This window comes from Exophiala aquamarina, assembly GCF_000709125.1.
Source record: "Exophiala aquamarina CBS 119918 chromosome Unknown aczIA-supercont1.4, whole genome shotgun sequence".
In the NCBI taxonomy this organism is placed as follows: domain Eukaryota; kingdom Fungi; phylum Ascomycota; class Eurotiomycetes; order Chaetothyriales; family Herpotrichiellaceae; genus Exophiala; species Exophiala aquamarina.
Genome location: NW_013550584.1, coordinates 1,052,796 through 1,067,491, shown reverse-complemented (window position 1 = coordinate 1,067,491; position 14,696 = coordinate 1,052,796). Strand labels below are relative to the sequence as shown.

The 14,696-nt window shown below is 49.4% G+C and overlaps 5 protein-coding genes across 5 annotated transcripts; 2 read left to right on the top strand and 3 right to left on the bottom strand.

Moving 5' to 3' along the window:
* Positions 1-1,367: 1,367 nt before the first annotated feature.
* On the top strand, positions 1,368-3,228 carry A1O9_05499 (uncharacterized protein; the record flags this gene model as incomplete). The annotated part of the gene is made up of 2 exons (XM_013404717.1): positions 1,368-1,607; positions 1,654-3,228. 2 exons carry the CDS (start codon positions 1,368-1,370, stop codon positions 3,226-3,228), a joined length of 1,815 nt encoding a protein of 604 aa, XP_013260171.1.
* A 601-nt stretch (positions 3,229-3,829) lies between these two features.
* A1O9_05498 (uncharacterized protein) lies at positions 3,830-5,611 on the bottom strand (the record flags this gene model as incomplete). The annotated part of the gene is made up of 1 exon (XM_013404716.1): positions 3,830-5,611. One exon carries the CDS (start codon positions 5,609-5,611, stop codon positions 3,830-3,832), a length of 1,782 nt encoding a protein of 593 aa, XP_013260170.1.
* Positions 5,612-6,961: 1,350 nt separating this feature from the next.
* On the bottom strand, positions 6,962-8,532 carry A1O9_05497 (uncharacterized protein; the record flags this gene model as incomplete). The annotated part of the gene is made up of 5 exons (XM_013404715.1): positions 6,962-7,401; positions 7,476-7,838; positions 7,902-7,937; positions 8,032-8,264; positions 8,327-8,532. The coding sequence occupies 5 exons, from the start codon at positions 8,530-8,532 to the stop codon at positions 6,962-6,964; spliced, it is 1,278 nt and encodes a 425-aa protein (XP_013260169.1).
* Positions 8,533-9,051: 519 nt separating this feature from the next.
* A1O9_05496 (uncharacterized protein) lies at positions 9,052-10,971 on the top strand (the record flags this gene model as incomplete). The annotated part of the gene is made up of 1 exon (XM_013404714.1): positions 9,052-10,971. One exon carries the CDS (start codon positions 9,052-9,054, stop codon positions 10,969-10,971), a length of 1,920 nt encoding a protein of 639 aa, XP_013260168.1.
* A 329-nt stretch (positions 10,972-11,300) lies between these two features.
* On the bottom strand, positions 11,301-11,801 carry A1O9_05495 (uncharacterized protein; the record flags this gene model as incomplete). The annotated part of the gene is made up of 1 exon (XM_013404713.1): positions 11,301-11,801. One exon carries the CDS (start codon positions 11,799-11,801, stop codon positions 11,301-11,303), a length of 501 nt encoding a protein of 166 aa, XP_013260167.1.
* Positions 11,802-14,696: the final 2,895 nt, after the last annotated feature.

Here is a 14,696-nt window from a genome sequence, read left to right as displayed (position 1 = left end):
GATTCGCAATTTTCGAGAGGCGTAGGTAAGGAAGTAGTCATGCGGTCTCCGAATCCGGTCGCCGGAGAATTCCAGGACTTGCTCGACATCGTAATATTGAAAAGCTGTCGATTGGTACAACAAACCATCAAGGCGAAAGCGTGGTGAAACGACAAACAAACCCCCCAGCGGTACAAGCAAATGTGCCGACGGTGAGCTTTACTCAAAGAAGCATGGCGCATCTGCACGTCCGGTGACCGTTTCTTTTAGGTTCGTGATGAGCTTCAACTTCGAGCCTCTTACGATGCTGCTAGTAGCAATCAAGAGATCAATTCCGAGAATCCGCATCGAATTTTAATTCTCTTATGGCTTTAGCAGCTATTAACTCGGGACCTCGGGCGTGCATGTCCACCAATGTGGTGGTATTGCTTCGGGCCTTCGGCTTTCACGTTTCTGTTGACTGGGCACCTTGCGAAGGTCAGAAGGTTTTGACCAAAAGTAAATGCTGTTAAAAATGACAAGAGGCCATTATACATGCCTTTTGCACTAGTTTAGACACTCATAGTTTCGACTCGTTGACCCTCTTCGTCTTACTGAAATAGCAGCAATACGCAAGTCTATAATTAGCGCTAAGATTTAACTAGCGCATACTAGCTCTACTAATATATATTACACTAGTAAGGATAGAGCCTAAACTCCTACGGCGCTAGTAGCTAAAATACCTCCTATCTTAAACCATAAAAGTGCTACTATATTAGTATTTCGAATACTTTAAAATGTGACGTCGACCGTATTCGAACACTTTAGAGGTGAGCTGGTCTAGCTTAGCCGTATAGAGTATATCTCGGCCTAGGCGTAGTAAGTGGAGACTCAAGTGTCGACCCCACTCTCGATAAAGCGACCTAGCTAAATACAGTACTAGGAACGGCTGCAAGACGTAACTACCGCATAAGTAGTTGGCAGCAACTCCTTTCAGACGCATTTAGTCGAGAGAACGGTCTGACTAAGCTCGAGGAACGACCTTTTTCCGGCGGCAGGTGAATCAATCACTCGGCCAATCCCGTCGAGCCTGAAGGACCACTATCCTGTTCTGGTGAGTGCATCACCAGTAAAATAGTATCGTTCTTTCATCCCTGTCCAGGGTGAATGAATACCTTCATCTTCCGCCAGATTTTGATGATATCGAGTTCCAATAAAGCTGTGTCAGCTCTTGATAATCTGTTTCTAAGCGATGCTGCGCTGCGTGCAGACACCAGGTCCAAGACCTCATCCTAGGTTGGGGGTTTGTCTCGAAAGGAGAGGGGTCATCAGAAGCATTGAAAAGAAAACCAAAGATAAAATCCATTTTTCTTGATTCATCCATTCTCATCAAGCCTCCATTCGAAAACATGTCTATTTTCTGTTCTGTCGAGGAATTCCTCTCTTGTTCTTTTGACTTTATTATTGTCGGTGGAGGTACGGCCGGACTCGCACTTGCCGCACGTCTATCTGAGAGTGGGCAATTTAGAGTAGGTGTGCTCGAAGCTGGCGAGAACAAGCTGGATGATCCAATGGTCAATATTCCAAGCATGTTTCCACAAATGCAATTCAAGCCTGACTATGACTGGATGCTGAAGAGCGTTCCGCAAGTAAGGCACTGGCTCGTTGCTTAGATCTCCATTTAATAGCCTACAGGTTCATGCAAACAATCTAGAATTCGCTTTGCCACGCGGAAAAGTGTTGGGAGGCACCAGTGCCATAAATTACATGCAGTACAGCAGACCACTCGGCTCTGACTGCGATGAATGGGCGAGTTATGTTGGCTCGGACGAGTGGTCCTGGTCCAACATGATGCCATACTTCAGAAGGAATGAGTATTTGGAGGCTGAAGAGTACCAAACAGCATGTCTTGCAGCACATGGGACCAATGGGCCAATCCACACTAGCTCAACACGATCCCAGATTCCTATGGAAAACGTCTTTCTGGACGCGTGTCGAGACGTTGCCGGATTTGAGTCAAAACCGCAAGATGCTACCAACGGGACACATGATAGCTTCTTCGCGGCTCTTTCGACAGTCAACCGCTCCGATCACAACGGAACAAGAAGCTATGCAGCTTCAGGATATATTTCACCTTACTTACACCGCACCAACCTCAGAATACTTACGAACGCCAACGTTGAGTCCGTGAAGTTTCAGGGAAATAGCTCCGAGAGGGTGGCCGAAGGGGTTTACTTTTGGCGTTCGGGAGCCAAGTACGTAGTAAATGCCACGCGAGAGGTCATTCTCAGCGCAGGCACCCTTAAGACCCCGCAGGTTCTTGAACTTTCAGGGATTGGAGATCCTACAATTCTCAAAGCTGCTGGAGTTGCCTGCGTGGTGCCGAATAGTTTCGTCGGTGAAGATATGCAAGACCACACTGCATTCATCACGACGTTGGAACTGGCGCCAGGAGGCTTCTCTATCGATGCCTTTGCAGATCCACTTATTGTTCGAACAGTCATGGAAGATTATCAACGTACGGGAGGCGGCCCCCTTGCCAATCCTCCATCGGGTATGGGCTTTCTCAGCTATCCATCCTTGGTTTCCCCCAACGACCTTGATGCCACTATCGATGCAGTAGGAAAGATTGAGGGTCTGAAAAAACCTCTCACAATGGCTCAACAACGAAGAGTAATCAACAGGCTGAGTGATCCCCACGCAGGCGCCATACAGATTCTCTTCATTCCAGCAAATATTGACGCTGCAGAAGGGCGAGCAGACCAGTCCAAATTCATTCGACCAGCGGCTGGTGGAAACAATCACGTAACAGCAATTACAGCATTTCAATATTCGTTGAGTCGGGGGAGTGTCCACATAACAGGAAATGATGCCGAAGCTCCACCCAGGATTGACCCATCCTTTCTATCACACCCGGTGGATGTCGCAGTATTGCGCGCAACAATGCACTTCCTGACCAAGGTCTCCAATTCAACAGCTGTCAGAGAGCAGCTCAACCCAAGCTTCACGCTAGCTGAAAAATTTGGACTTGGAGACCGAGACCGTGAAATATCGTACATTCGCAGCCATGTGGGGACAGAGCATCACCCCATCGGCACGGCTGCCATGGGAACAGTGGTCGACACCAATCTCAGGGTAAAGGAGGTCGCTAAGCTGAGGTGCGTAGACGCAAGTGTTATTCCCATTCACATAAGCGGAAACCCAATGTCGATGGTATATGCAATAGCTGAAAAGGCAGCGGATCTGATACTTGGTGCTGCGAAAGCATGATGGTTTGAGCGTCCGAGTCTTGATCGAGACCATACGCCGTTGGCTCGCCACAAGTCAGTGGAAGAGAGCTGGTGCCTAAACAAAGCGACTCTGAGCGTTTCCGGTGATTTCAAAATAGGCATCATCCTTAACTTTGTCTATCAACGCATAGTCAGTACCAGGTTTGCTTTTCTGAATGCAGCACCAGGGACAGGATTTACGCATTCAGCGACTTTACTGTTGAGAGTTAAAAATTTATTAGCATACTTAGTACTAAGTGTTAATTAGGCTGAGTACTTCTAATCATTAGTTATATTGAATAGCCTTATACTCCATCGGCTGACTTCCCCTTCGGGGCGGGCCGTCTACTCCAGCGGCCCTTCAAGTGACCTAGTTTACAAGAGTCGAAACGTAATATAGCAGGCAAAAAGGGTCTTCTTTCGTAGGTGCGTTAATGATTGGAGAGGATTAATTAGTCTTCCGTCTCTTTTCTCGCCGCCCCGGACTTGTGTCCAGGCGGCTTGAGGAGTCTAATCGTACTCAACACTCAACAATAGTACAATACCAAGTGCCAATTAAAGTAAGTCAGTACCGTCTTGGGGACGCATCTGGCCGGAGAAAATCAAGCAAAGTCCACGAGGTTGATGTCAACAAGGGCCATGGGGTTGATATCATCGAGGCTGAAGAGGTTGTCCAACGACCAGTCGGGATACCCGTCGAAGAAAACATTCGTTGCAGATTCTGCTTCTATGGCGTCCAGCAATTGCAGTCTGGGAGACAACGATTTTGGAAACGGGAACAGATCATGCACATTTGTGATTACACCTTGTGGTAAAAGTGCCAGCTCGGAACAGTGTCTTTCTGCCGGGACCGCGGCGAGGTTGGAATCCACGCACTGGGAAAGCACATCATGTTTCAGCTGCTCCAACCTGTTGACTATAGATTTTGCTCCAGGAAATTTGACAGTCCGTTGTTTGAGAATGTCCAGTAAGATATCAAGGTCTTGCAAAGACGATGGTTTGTTCCTTCGTGGTTCCGTTTGGAAGCCCTCGCCTCGATTTTCTCTGGCGATGTTGTTGAGTTGAGGAATTGCGGCTGTCATCAAGTACCAGTTATTGATGGCTGTGAGGTAATTGATGTGGTCACGGCAGTCCATGTCTTGATATAGGCCGATCATACAGGATGAAGCCACCAGTGAAATGCGCGAGACCACTGACGGTCGGAAGTGTTTTCCAAAGTGGTGAAAGAACGTGATGATGTGAGTAAGATAAGATGCAAGGTACTCGTAGATTTCGCGGCGGTAGACCTTGCCACCTTGTTCGTTGTAGATCCGAAGATCGCTCGGCATCTCGAGAGCCCAAGCTCGGAAATCTGCAAGCGCTGATGACACCTCTTCGTTGGTGGTGAGGTCTTGTCGTTGCTGGAGGTCTAGCATCTTCGCAATAATTTGTGCCAACCGCGTATAGATGATAAATTTGCCAGCCTGTCTACCTTCCGAGAGCGCGAAGTCTGTCACTGTCAGCGGGCGCAGGTCGAATTCTTCGGTTCTTAAAATTTGAGGCCGTCCGAAGCAGGAAGAGAGCATTTTGTCTTGCGAGTAAAGGAACCACGCTATCCGACGAGCGGAACCTGGTATGGATCTTTCCAGGTATGTTGACTCTTGATGCAGACCCATCTGCACAGCAAGGCTTACTGCGAGGCCAAGCCAACTCCAGCTGCAGTCAATGGTGACCACTGAAGCAGGTCGGACATTCCAAAGAGTAAAGGTGCACAAAACTTTCAGCATAGTGAGGGGATCACGTTCATGGTTTAGAAAAAACAAAATCTTGGCTTTGACGTATTCTAGCTCGGTTTGCTGAATGCTATCCGCGGATTTTGGATGACGAAGAAAGGACCCGACGAAGCAGAGGGCTCGCAGTAAGAGTATCGAAGGGTTAGCACATTCCACGTCTTGGTGGTCGAGCACGGGAATGCGATGATATAAGTACTTGAAGTAGCGAGCGGCTGAGGCCTCGATCATCGAGGGCGCTGGTAGCTGATCTGCTTGCGAGGCTACGAAGCATTGTCTTTCGAGCAGTGTAGAAAGGGAACCTGCCGAGGCTGAGGCCGAGGCCGACAGGGGGCCATGAATCGACATGATCGAGTGCTTTCCGAGATAACCACGGTTCAGTGACTGCATTTCTTCAGAAGGACATCCGGAATTGTCGTCCTCACATTCCTCAGAGGGCGTTTCTGTCCTGTCAGCAACTATAGATGGCGCCAATGTCCCAACAAATGGGGCGTCGCCGGGCAACGCACTCCCCGAAGACGGAACCCCTGGACATGAGCGCACAGACTGCCTCTTCGGTCCATCCCTGCGCTGACATAGCTCGTTCCGCTTCTCACAATTTGTGCAGATACCCATGGTGGGCAGCCTGAGAAGCAAGTCGCATTTGACTTTTCTGGAATGGCATCGCTGGCAGACCACTCGGGAACGATCGCGGGGTACTCGGGCTAGGTTTGATGGGCTCGGCGATGTAGCAGCCATGGGTCGCTTTTCTTTTGGAAAAGGAGCTGTTGACAAAAGACGTATCAGCAGGAAACTCACTTCGACGAGTCTGCAGATAGACGACCAGCACAAAGTTAAGAAGGTAAATATGGTGACCAGGTGTGATTAGCGATGCCAAGCGATTGTAAAGACCGTCGTCAATTGCGTCGCTTCGACGCATTCGAACTAGCTCCTAGAGCTATTGTATTCGATGCTATCCGAGGCGACCCCGAGAGCGCCCAGGCGCTAGTCTAGTATGGACTTAGGACATACCGTCTTAGGAATGACCATGTCCCTTCCCATCATAGAGGAACAGCCGGGGGAGTGAGAACGCTTGCCGACTGCTCGTAATCATGCAATCGGAAGCTTCAGCAGATGCCGCTGTGCTCAGGGCCCTGTACAGGCACCAAGTTCAAGCTGCCGCGGGAGGGGGAGGCATTGGTTGCGCCTAATTCCCGTAGCCACCCCACTAATCTCCGTAGTCCTTAGTATTTCTTTGTACTAGCTTAGCAAGTACCTTTTTATATACGGAAGGGAACTTACTAGTGATATGCTATTGGAGCTAGCGTATTTTAGCACTATGATACTAAGTTACTAGCTTATAGTAACTTCACATAATAATAAATAAAGTAGGTGTATGTCAGGAACGGACAAGGTACATACTGTTCCCCCTTTAGTGGAAGAGAGATAGGGAGTCTAGAATCTTCTATAGCGCCGCCAAGCTAGCGCCGAGACTCTAGTATATAAGAGCTGCTCACCGCATGCGGGTCCCAGGGGAACCTCATGCTTTGAGCTTGCTACGACGGACACCTCAAGGTATTACTTGTAATTGAGAGATAGATCCAACATCGAGACTATTTAAACTACTCTACTAGTAGTCCTGCCTGTTAGCACGAGTGGTGCCTAACAGTGTATATAGTAACATCCTTATCTTACTACTATAGAGCATCTATTAGTCGATAGAGTATTCGTTCGCAGCCTCGATCTATACTATTATTCCAAGCTTTCATCGTCGCCCGTGACATAACGGGCGTGCCAGTCGCAATAGACCTCCCTCTATAAAGTATATTGGAATCCCGGTAACCCCTCGAGGACATATCACCATTGTGGACATTCTCGTTCAACCTTGCTTATGTGAAAGGCTAAGCCGTCTGCTACTACAAGAGTGAGGCCGCAACATCTAGACCATTTCCTGTCAGCATTGCGAGTGTTGAAGAAAACCAGTACTTACGTGAGCGAGGCATAAATCCCGGGCAGATACTGGGGTGCATCTTCAGACCGGAACACCAATGCACCAACTATTCCCCCGAGTCCACCAAGCGTGATCAGGCTTGCACTGCTAAATGGTCTTTTCCACTGACCCCGAATGTTGTTGGCCTGCCATGCCATGACGGTCGGGACTGATGAATTCGCAGATCCGATAACGAGAAAGGCGCCTAGGTCCTGGACTCCTGCAGTCTCGGTCCAGGCCTGGAGACACAATTCACAGATTGCTAATAAGGCGTTGCATACTATGATTGGACTCCGAACATGGTACTTATCCCCTATCCATGCTTCGACGCACATCACGATGGCAGCGAAGAAGTAGGGTGGAGTGCTCAACACTTGCGAGATTCCAACATCGAAGCCCATCTTGACGTTGAGAATGATAGGCAAGAAAAAAGCGACTGAATAGGACATCATGGTGCTGCAACTATCTCGCTATTAGCATAATGAGTTCGCCTCAAAGGAGAGGGCTTACAAAAAGAGGAACCCGAAAAGCCAGATCTTAGCATCCAAGCCGGATTGGAAGAAATTGCCAAGCTGAAAGCGGTATCGTGAGCATCACTGCGATCTTTTCCCAGAAGTCTTATGACGTATGCCAGCTCGTGCGGTTTGAGGAACGCTCTGCTGTTTTGTGCCTTTTCAGGGAAGTCCACGATTAGAAATGCTCCCACGATTGCGGTGAGACACGTCAGCACACCTTCCAAGATGAAAATGTACCTCCAGCCTAGATAGCCACCAACGCCGCCCATCTGCATGAAGGCATAGGCGAGGACTCCAGAGAGGGAGGAACCCACGATACTGATTAGATAGAAAGAAGCATACCGCTTGTGGACGTCATCTGAACTCGGGGATTAGTATAGGGCGATGAGTAGCACGGCCGAAGCAGAAGGGTGCCACACACAACGAATATACCACATTTGCAATAGGAAGAGAGCACCTGCAGCCGTCAGGGAGCTGTATTGAAGGTGAGCGGGAACAAAGCATAGCCTCATTCTTAAGTGATATCGCCTTTGGAAAGATAAAATTCTCACCAGGGAAAAGGCCTGCTTCGAAAATTCCAACAATGGCTCGAAGTCCCAGGAGCTCACCCCAGTGGTGAAGAAAGCCCATACACAACATCACAATTCCCCACAGGAAGTTGCCGCCGGCAAAAAGAGGCGTGGACCGATTTTCCGGACAAGAACAGCGCTTGGCCACTGGAAGACGATACAGGGAACAAAGGAAATTATGATGGCAATAGACTATTCTTGTCAGATCATGACTCCTCGACATCATAATCTCATACGCATATATCGATTCCCAACTGTAAGGTGCAGCTCTTTTCACATTCCGGAGATGTTAGCGGATGCCAGGTTGGTGCGATCCATCAAGGAGATGGCAAACATGAGCCCAAGAGATGTTACGAGACGTCGATCAATCTTATGCACGATTTTCCGGCCTTCCGCGTAAGAGACATCGTCGTCTTGAGCCGGAATTGAGTCCACCATTTCAACATGGCGTGCCTTCTCAGCGTCCTGCTCAGGAGCAGACATCTCTAAAGTTACCGAAGATATCCTGGTCAGCAAGTGAAAGCTGCAAAGCCGAGAGTGAGAAACTGGAGAGCAGGCGTGTCAAATCGTTTATTACCACTGCAAGAGATGTATGGATATTTATCTCCAGATTCACAGGCTGGGGTCTCCGCAACCGAGCTTACCGAAAACGCTCCTACATCAGGAAATGACTATGTCGTATATGACGGGGCTTGTGCTGCCCTGGCCGGAAGAAGGATGATGTAAGAAATATCTCAATGCTGATTTGCTCTCGATTCGGCAACCAATAGGGAGCACTCAGCTTTTGCCGAGGAGGGCTCGGCATTCGGCAGCCCATCTCGCGAACACATTCAGCGAGCCGAGAATGGATTTGTCTCGGAACGCTGACAGCAACTTTCAGTGCCGAAGTTGTACGCTCATACAGCATCGAGTGAGTTACTTAATTCCGGAGATTTGCCCCTCCTCTGGTTCCAGAAATCCAGAAAGCCTCTCCCGTTGCAAAGATTCACTGACCGCGCGACGATGACCGCGACCGAGAGCAGATCTGCCGACCGGACTTCGCCTTCCTTCGAAGATACTGTGGACTTCGCAAATGCCGAGCGCGGCTTTATAGGATGTCTGGAACCGTGTGTTGTCAAAAACGCACAAGGTCAAATTGTCTGGAACAATGATGAATATAACTTTGTCCATGAGGAGCCATGCCCGACTACAGTGGAAGCAAAGTTATGGCGACAGGCTCGACTGCTGTCCAAGCAGGGCCTCTATTGCATCAGCCCATCTATCTATCAGGTCCGTGGCTTCGATATCTCGCACATCACTTTCGTTGAAGGCCAGAGTGGCCTGGTCGTGATCGATCCTTTGATTTCTTGCGAATGTGCAGCAGCAGCGATGGATCTGTACAAGCGGTATCGGGGTAGTCGTCCAGTCAAGGCCGTTATATACACGCATTCGCATATCGACCATTTCGGAGGCGCCGCAGGAATTCTACCGCCACCGAGGGGGAAGGAGGGCCTGGACGATGTGAAAATCATTGCACCCGAACACTTCATGGAGGAAGCTACTTCTGAGAACGTTTTTGCTGGACCCATCATGCGCAAACGATCTGCCCACATGTATGGATCTCAGCTTCCACGGTCTTCCATCGGACAGGTGGGAGTAGGTCTGGGCATGGGAACCTCCCGTGGGACGACGAGTCTGGTCCCGCCGACAGTCGACATCACCTACACTGGGCAGTCTTTAACGATTGACGGCATCCACATGGTATTTCAGATGGTGCCAAATACTGAGGCACCAGCCGAACTCAACATTTACTTCCCTAACGAACACGCTTTGCTAGTTGCCGAGTGCGCTACTCATGCCCTCCATAACATCGTCACCCTGAGAGGTGCCCTCGTCAGGGACGCCAAGGCCTGGAGTAGATACCTAGACGAGACTCTGGTGCTCTACTGCGAGGAAGCAGGGGCAGAAGTACAATTTGGAAGCCATGGCTGGCCCACCTGGGGGAACGACAACATTACAAGCTTTTTGGAACAACAGAGAGATTTGTACGCCTACATCCATGATCAAACGGTGAGGCAGATGAATAGAGGATGGAACGGAACGGAGATTGCTGAACGCATGGTGCTTCCTCCTGCTTTGAGGCGTGCTTGGCACACGCAAGGTTTTTACGGAAGCGTCAACCACAACGTCAAGGGGATTTACCAGCGTTACATGACGTGGTTTGACGGTGCAGCCGAAAATCTATGGAAGTGGCCTCCGAAGGAAGAGGGGATTAAATATGTGGCATGCATTGGTGGGCCGGAAGAGTTGTTGAAGAAAGCCGACGGGTTTATCAACGAGGGAGATCTTCGCTTTGCTGCGACATTGTTGGGCCATGTCGTGGCAGCGGAAGACGGCGCTGGTGGTCCTGCAAGCGCACGTCTGCAATGCAGAGATAGGCTTGCTTACGTATTCGAGAGTCTGGGCTTCGGCGCAGAGAACGCAACCTGGAGAAATTTCTACCTGAGTCAGGCAATGGATCTCAGGAACGGCAAGAGATCTCGCGGTCAAGATACAGCCAGTCTGGCATCATTTGCACCCAGACTTGCAGTCGAGCAATGGCTCGGTGGTCTCTCCATCATTGTCGACGGTCAGGCAGCTGGGAGGGAACACCAACCCATCAACATCGACATCCACATCAAGGACATTGATGAGAGGTGGAGGTTGATTTTAAGCAATGGTGCATTGACATATCGACGTTTGGTCGGCGACAGGGTTACTACAAGTCCCCAGGGCAGTGTCAGACTCACTCTGGAGAAAGCTGAGCTGTGCGAAGTATTAAATGGCAAGAGAAATCTGACTGGGATTGCGGACGTCGAAGGTGATGTCCAGCTTCTGGGCAAACTGCTATCATTTGCGTCGATTGACGCAGGCATGCCACATGGAGCGTCGAGCCACCTCTAAGCCAAATAGACCCGACAACCACCGGACACCTCAGAGGCTCCGACAGATGTATTAGCTCCGAGCCAAGCCGATGTGCTTGAGATGTATTGAAGCAAATAGTCAGTTATGATATGCCGTAGACCTCTTTACCCACTTATGTGGTCAGGCTAACTTGAGTTTGAGTTACACTATTCGTCCGGACCTATAATCTACTCAGCGAACCAGGTGTCGCTACTAGCAGCCTAACACTTGCCCTCTGGGACCTCAGCACTGTACATAGGTTCCTCACGAACCAGCTAGCTCGGGTTGTGTGGACTAGGGTCGAGAGCAAGGCGATGTCGTTTTATAAATTAACTTAATGTCTTCCCACTTTGCCAGAACAAGTAGATGCAACTGAAGTTGCTGATCCACCAGGCCAAGCTCCTAATCCAGGAATGCTTCCATTTGTCCACACACACATAAGCAATGGTATAAACGATCCGTGCAATCGAATATATAGCACACGTACGGTTGATTGTCTTGTTGGGAACTTTGTTGACCGTTGCAAACAAGATGCATGCGACGAAGACGGGATAATGCTCCATGGCATTAGCGTGAGCTGCTTCACTGCGTTTCAATCGATTGAGCTGTTGTCGGGTGATTTTGCCCTCCTGGACAGCCTTATCTCCAAACCGAGCAAGGTCTTCGCGCGGATTGACGTTGTGATCGATGCCGTATCTTTGTTTGAGTGCACGTGATGAGGTGAGGATATGGGCCCAAATGAAATTGAACATTGCATGGTAAGGGGCATAGTTTGCTGCTGGGATGCCAGGACCTGTGTGCAAGCCCAGTGCTGTTGCGAGGGCGGACATGTTGAGACGTTGTTGAAAGTGGTTGTTGCTCCAAAGCGAAGTCGAGAAAACAACAACTGGACCCTTGCAATAAACGGAGGGTCTTGTTAAGAACCAAGCAGAGCTGCCGCGACTGTCAACAAGATGCCCTCAAATGTAAACCAGGCCCCCCAGGGCCAAGGAGCGAACCTCATTTCTTTAATGACGTCAAATGTGTGTTGATGCAAATCTGTTCCCTTTTATAGCACTATTTCAACAAGCACTTGGCGCGTGAGCAATTTCAATGTGGCTGGGCGGTCGCCTGGATCAGTTATGGAGGGACTTCAGCCTCAGGTTAGTGGGGCCTTATACTCCATATACGAGGATTCCTACGGAACGACATTCCATTGAACATGGTCAAACTCGCCACCCGCAACACCGCCAGATAGTGGGCCACATACTAAGTCCCCCCGTATCCATCAGCAGCATGGGAACCAATAGGGTAGTAGAGGTTGGCGTTGACAGCCCAGGGTCTGAGGACGGCCATCCGTCAGGCTGTCTGTCCATCAACTGCGCTGGCTTGCCCATCTTCTCCTTTTGCAAGCATGATCTCCATCATTTTCCAATCTCCTTGTTTTCTTTAAATATCAAGTTTGGCTCCAGGCAATTGCATTGCACCTGCGGCTAATGACGTAGTTCGAGGGGTTGGGAGGGGTACAGTATCTTCTAAGTAGGGTAGGATCAATTACTAAAAGAGATGATAATGAATAGAAGGTAGTAGTGTGTAACTTTAGTTATTCAACCTTTAGCCTAGCACTGTATCCGTACACGTTCTATTCTACCTTTTCGGCTTCTGCAGTCAATCTGAAATCAAGACATGTCTGGACCAGCATACGGCCAACGCCTTCGTGATTTTCCCGGTCTTGAAACCCTGACCACCAGGTTGTCCGCAACTCCACATTTTCGAGACCTGAGTGATGCACAAGAAATGTACCTCGTTGAGTCGTGGTTAGATCTGTCCAAGTCAACGTCACACGGATCCATCGCAGTTTCGACACTCATTGCGGGCTTCACCTTCAACACTCTATTAGGGCAATCCTTCCAGCCTCGATATGTATTCGATGACTCGGAAGTCCAGCTTCTGCTGGCGTTAGCGTTCCTATTTTCTGCTCTTGCAATCCTCCTTGCAGGCTACGTGCTCTGGCACTCGAAATTTATCATCTACCGTATAAAGTTCTCTACGGAGCGTGGAAATCAAGAGCGGGCGCCCGATCTACGATCTGCACTGAACATGCTGGCTAGCGCATTTGCAACTTTGACCGTGAATTCGGCTTCGTTTGTGACGCTGAGTCTCGCCATCATGGCGTTTCAGAAAGCTGTTGGGACTTTCATCGTGGCGGTGACGTCTTACATTACGCTCAATCTGATATTTGGTACTCTGTACTGTGCAGTGTAAGTTAGATGGCAACAGGTGTGACCAATATTAACTTCCCCTAGGCAGGCGCAATTCTTCCAAAAGGCGCAAGTGCGGGAGGCTCACAGGACGGTGAGTGCTAAGGGTAAGTTTCAGAACGGAACAGACCAGGCTTTTGTGAATGAGACGTAAGTGATCCTAGAAGTGTTGACAAAATCTCGAAATTAGTGTAAAACCACGCACAGGGTGTTTCAAGGAGTGAGATGCGAGAGACATGCTCTAAGAAGGACATCTATAGGTGAATCCAAGAGGTTGAAAATCGAGAGAAATTTGCTTACCAGGGTTAAAGTCATTTCCTAAAACTGAGTAATGAGCCAAAGCTTGTTCTCACCGTGAATATGGGGCATAATAGGCTGATAGACTGCACTTGGACAAGAGCAAAAGACTGGTCACTGGACTCCAGGCACAAGTCGGGTTTGAAATTATGTACGTGTCGACTCGGATCCGATCTTCAATTGGTCTCACGCACGCCGTCCATTTGTCTCCATTCATCGGGTATCACCTCAGGGTTGGAATATCTCCAGCTAGTCGTTTCTTGGAGGGTGGTTCCACCGCTTTGTATCTTATACAACCAGGTCGTGGCAGGGAGTTTGCATATGTTCCTAATTTCCAGGGGTTCCATCCTAACCCATTGGGAGTGATAAGTGAAATTGCGTGCCAGCACCACCAGCCACAGGCATAATTGTCTTAATAAGGAGTTCCGAGGTCTGGGCCACTTCAGCGTAATTGCATTGCATGGCAAACTGATCGAGGTGGAATGGATAGGTAGTGGATACTCAGACGCAATCCAGCCTCTGAGGAATTGGTTATGGAGGTACAGATTCTTAGGGACTTTCAAATCACCTCTAAGGATGTTCTCCCCCCTACCTGACTCCCTTTCAACCCAACATGAAGGTAGAAAGAACTGATATGTAATGGGAGCACTACCGGCGCTTTTGAGGAATTCTAGCAGATGAAGCACCAGCACCCCGCCACGCCACGCCACGCCACGGTCCGGCCAGCTCGCATGTGACACTGATGGTGGCTCCAGGATGTGGTGAGAAATCTATGCGAGCCAGCTTCGAGAAATGACATACTCTTGCCCGGATAATGGAACCCAAGCGCAAATTCCTGCATAATGATGGACAACTAGAACCGAAACATCCAAAAGCGACAGAGGCACAACTTGCGCGAACGAACATGGCGGCCATGTACGAGCTTCAGAAGAGCATTCTAGATGATCTTCGCCAGAAAAGCGCCAAAGCTGCTCCAAAGATGGAACTAGACGAGCAGGATATCGATAAAAGGACAGCTACGATGGAAGGACTACAGGAGAGCATCATCGAAACAGGGTTCAAACGGAGCCGTGACGATCGCAAGGCAGGCAGGCTTGAGATCGAGGACTGGGAAGTTGAGGGTCTGTCTAGTGGTATCATTTATGCGTGAGCGGAGACCTTGAAGGAAGGTTTCAAGCATGGATCGAA